This window comes from Montipora foliosa, chromosome 7 (assembly GCF_036669935.1).
Source record: "Montipora foliosa isolate CH-2021 chromosome 7, ASM3666993v2, whole genome shotgun sequence".
In the NCBI taxonomy this organism is placed as follows: domain Eukaryota; kingdom Metazoa; phylum Cnidaria; class Anthozoa; order Scleractinia; family Acroporidae; genus Montipora; species Montipora foliosa.
The window spans coordinates 41,075,566-41,080,565 of record NC_090875.1 but is presented as its reverse complement, the minus strand read 5'-3'; the positions used below and the strand labels follow the sequence as shown (position 1 = coordinate 41,080,565).

Genomic DNA, 5,000 nt, shown 5'->3' with positions numbered 1-5,000 from the left:
CAGCAAACAAAAACTATCTTTACTGGTAAACGTTCACAATACGATGTACAAACTACTTTTAGCCTCCTTAATATTAATTAAACGACTGGAATAGTGAAATTAAACTCCTGTGGAAACTGGTGACAATTTCTAGGCAACTCCATTTCATGGAGGTTTAAAGAAAGCGAGACAGACAGGAAAGTTTCAAACACCCTCTTTGTCTTCGTGCAATGTTCAATTTTTGTCGTCCTTTGTTTCTCAGCAACGGATTCATGACAGGCGGGTAAGGAATACAAATGTAGGAGCAAAATTGAAAAATTATAGAGGAAACTTACCAAGGGCACGCTGGACTGTAAGGGCTACTATCAGAAAGGCTATCAGACAAATCACTCGATTCATTTGTAACCTGTCGAACAACCAAAATGAAAAAGAAACATTAGTAAACTTAGGCCAGTTTTGTTTTCACAAGGACCAAAGTGGTTATTAATTAATACTGTTTATTCTGTGTGTGTGATGTTTTGATAGTTTTAACGTTTATAGTCAAGCAAAAGAATATGAGGAAAGAATATGAGTCCCTAATATTAGGCCTATATTCCAATGAAAATGATGTGAAATCTATAATGAGTCATACTACGTTGTTAGTTCAATGCTGACTCTTGTTAACATGGCCGCGCGGTCATGGGAACAATAGATAAAAATAATCTTTACATCATGGGCGTGATCTAAATATTAAATGAAGTTCAAATAATCATTCTCTCTCTTATATTCTCTTGTTTCAATCTATCCTTTTTAGCCTCGTTCTAAAGCTCAAATTTAAAAGATGAAAGCATTGCACTTTTCAGCTTTTATTGTTATGTCATTTGTGTTTTTTTATGTTATTGTTGGTTAGTTTGAATGTGATAAACATTTTATCTACAAAGAATCGTTGTATTGATATTTATACATATATACGGATCATCTTGTAAAAATTTTACTGTTACAGCCATAATACTCACTATGGCTGATAAAGATGTTTGAAACATCCAAACACGTTCCTTAAAACTCAAATGTGTGGTTGTATTTTTACAAATAATAATAAAACTTGTGCGATCAAGACCATTTGGAAAATTTATTAATTTGAATAATTATATCATTATTTGTTAATTTTTATGTTATTAATTTGCAGATGAACTAGTTTCAAGGTTCAGGGTGGAATGTTCTTAGGAAAACGAAACTTTCCATGAGTCTTTATCAAGGGGCATATTTCGGTGCGTTATGAGACATCTTTAACTTATTTTTGGACCTTTACCTTATATTTTAACGAATTCACTTTTCAAAAGACGTACTTTACTCAGGTATGAATTTTGATATTCATAATAATATTTGATCATATTTGTTATCAAAGAAACACCGAAACAGTTCCAGATGACTAATCCAAAAGAATGAAATTCGAATCCAAAAAATAAATGTCTCCAACTGTCGTGCGGCATATGCAAATAAACGAAATTAGCGACTGGAAGAGTCTCTCCAATGTCACCTTACCTTAGCTTTCCAGCTGTTTTAACGAACAAACCTTTTATCATCAAAACCTGCTTGCGAAGCATCGATTCCTCATGGGACATTAATCTTAGCATGCTCGTGAACGCATTACAATGCACCCTCGTAGCTTTGAAGCTACCATGGAGCGCTCGTCTTAGATATGATCCGATGGCAGTTTCAAACAAAGAGTTATGGAGGAGGAAAATAAGCGGCAATAAGTAGATTTTTCTAGAGGTAAATAATAATAGTTTTTGGAATAATGGACTCATGTTTAAAGAGGAATAATGAAAAAGTAGGCACTCAATAATTATTCCTCTTCAGTCCACGATAATTTTCTGTCATCTTATCCATCTATAAAACTCTTCAGGCGAATTTCGAGTTGAATCCCTCCTCCCTCCCAGCCTTCCCTTTTTCTCCTACCAAACTACAATAGTTCCTACCGATTACTCTGTGTTACGTTTGTAAATGATGGTATCAGACCGTGTAAAAATATGCCTTTTTGTGTAGCTGGGAAAATATCAGAAAACCTCATGGAACTTCATATCATTCTCAAACTGTCTTGCAGGGTTGTAGGCTAGAAAAAAAAACTAGTTTAATAACGCGACGTTTTAATTATGGTTACAGAAAAAAACATTAAATTCGACATCTTTCAAGAATCAGAACTCACTCGGTTGATTTCTTGATAATACCTTTAGGAGTTTTGAGGTTAGACGATAAAAAAAAGTGCGCTAAAACCGATATTAAATTGCTAACTTGTCCAAATGAAAAGTTACAAAGTGTTTTCTTATTAACACTTTCTTTTTAGCGCATGGGAGGACGTAGTTCTCGCATTTTAAGAAATTATTTAATTTTCAACATACCTTTTCAAGGAACGAGGACTAAAAGCAAGAAAAACGTGTGGAGGATTGTTTCTGTCCGAGAAGCAACAAGAATCTGTCACCACCTGCTTTTAAAAGCCACGCGAGACGGGATCAGGTCGTCACTCTGACTTTTTTTAAATATTCAGTTCCCGTTTTATTAATGACGGTGCCTACTATTGTTATTGCGCATACGTTCTGCGCATCTCGAGATACTCGGATTTCCTATCGCTGATGCTTACTAATACAGGGATATTTTGCGCGGTCTAAAACTATCCAGAGAAGTAGATCTTAGTAAGTACTCTTGGTATCCAAAAAGAAAATTGGGGGTAACCATGCATTTTTGAGAGATGATTAATTCAGGAATTATCTTTGAAAAATGCGTGGTTACCCCCAATTTTCCTTTTGGATTTCAATAATCCTTGTTAAGATCTACATTTCCTGCATAATCAAACACCGGGGGAAAAATATCTTTAATTAGTAGGCACCATCCTTAATTAGGAAAAATCATTACTAGTATATATACATATTTAGGCAAGCCTAAAAGCGGAGCTTTTCAATTATCATATGTTTCTGTTTAAGTAATTCACTGGCCATGCAACTCCCGAAAAAAAAACCCAAACGCGATTTCCAGCTCACGCAACTTCCCACCAAAGTAGCACGACATTTCGAGTATCGGCTTACATGAAAAGTTGAACGTCATAGCCAATATTTCTCGGGGTTTGTATGATCGCCTTCGACCTTCGTCGCGCAGATCGCCTTTAATGATCGTACCGCTAAACATTTCACTTAGTCCACTCAAACTCAATCATTCCAATCGTGATGGTGAATGGTTTTCATATAATACAAGAACAAGCAAAACGTCCGCACGACTTCATCTTTCAATAAGGGAAATATTATTCCACTATTGCGTCATTTTCTAGTATTTTTGGCTTCTTCCTGTATTTACTAAGAATCGTACGGACTGCATAATAGTTATGAGACCCGTGTGAATGACGAAAGCAACACAGAGGAAACCATTCAAATGTCCTTTGTTTGCTTGAATAAACAAAATGACGACTGACAAGCCATGACAAGCTAAATTCTCGAGCTTTGCATCGTGTTGGAAACACTTTCTTTTGTTGAAAAACTCTCGTTCCGTCCGTATTTGCTCTGTTCTAAACCGGTCAAACCGGGACACTACAGTATATTACGGCCCAGGAAACAGCTTCAACATTTGCTTCAGCCTAGCATAGCGTTTCTTTTCTTTTTTTTTTTTTTTTTTTGTATTTTAATTTTTTCTTTTACTTTACAGGTATATAATACAAAAAAACGTAGAAAAAGATACAAACAGGGCTTACAATACTTGCACAAGTTACTTTAATTGCCAACTACAACGAAACAATGCTACACTATACTACACTACTCTATACTACATTACACTACATTACAACCAAGAATTACTTAACAAATTTAAATAAAAATAGACATATTAAGGACTTTCTCTAGGGATCTGCAGGGGCAGCCAACGAACATTATTTCCACGCTAATAAAACTTTTTTTTTTGAGGGGGGGGTTCAAAATTTTGCTGGGGGAAAAAGGTGTTCCGCACTTCCAGGATGGTTATTAGCAAACTTCCAGCTTCCAGCTAGATAGTGAGGGAAACTTTGTGTCACTGTTTCCCAACCAGCAAAGAACCTCGTCAATCTAAACCGCACACCAAACCGGTTAGAACAGGTGTTTACTTTTTCTCAACATGCGATAATGCGCCGATCAAATCAAAACTTTAATGCCCGGGCATTTGACTATTTTCTGTGCTCGGAGGTGGGGAACTTGACCTTTGCGTTAGTAGGGTGGGGAAAATTGAACCGGAAGTGTTAGGTTTTAATTTTTTTTTTTCGGGCGCCGAAGTCGCTAACAGCTTTAAACACCTGTTTGGACGAGATGGAAGAGTTTAAAGGAAGAGATATGGCATTTGTGAGTGATTGGCTTACAAAAAAGATCTTCAAATGTGTCTTCAAGGGAAGGTCTTCAAAGGAATTTTGGCTGCTTAATTCGCCCTTTTCATACTATAGCGTAAATACAATATGGTACGTTTTCACACCCCCACTTCATTGTTAAAGCCTTACGTTTCTGTTAGAGGTAATCAACGGACAATGAGCAATTTAAAATACATGCAGTCGTAAACGCTCTAGGCTTTGTTGTTGATAGTATATATATAGTACCCTCGTTAGCCTTTGCCACGTTTCGGGGTTAGAACAACTTGGAAAAAGATTTCTTGCTTGGTCATCTTCAATCTCCTGGAAATGAAAATTCAGAACTTTGCGATTTGATGACGTCACTGTGAAACCATCTATAGCTTCTTGTTTGTAAATTATTGTTTTGTAAGTTAATTTTGGGCAAGAACGTAAAAATTCACCTAAATGCGCAATAGATAAGCTTAAAGAAATATTGTTAGCTGCCCAAGTTAACTTCATTTTACACCAGAATGACTAAACAGCAAAAATTTCTATCATCGCTATGAAAACTGCTCCTATATCAAATTTCAACCCAAGCATGCAAATTAGTTAATATTTACATAACACGATGAATCCACAAAGGCAGAAATATCAACATTTTTGCTCTTAGAAGAAAATAATTATAATCTTCCTATTTCATTCCGTGCGC

The 5,000-nt window shown here is 35.9% G+C and overlaps 1 protein-coding gene across 1 annotated transcript in view; it reads right to left on the bottom strand.

Moving 5' to 3' along the window:
- The window catches only part of LOC138010247 (fibronectin type III domain-containing protein-like), a 29,311-nt gene extending 26,884 nt beyond the window's left edge, over positions 1-2,427 (bottom strand). The window contains exons 1-2 of the mRNA XM_068857181.1: positions 2,358-2,427; positions 315-385 (exon numbers count right to left, since the gene is read on the bottom strand). Of these exons, the coding sequence (XP_068713282.1) occupies positions 315-378 (64 nt within the window). The 5' untranslated portion in view covers positions 379-385; positions 2,358-2,427. The remainder of the gene's footprint in view (positions 1-314; positions 386-2,357) is intronic.
- Between the last annotated feature and the right edge of the window lie 2,573 nt (positions 2,428-5,000).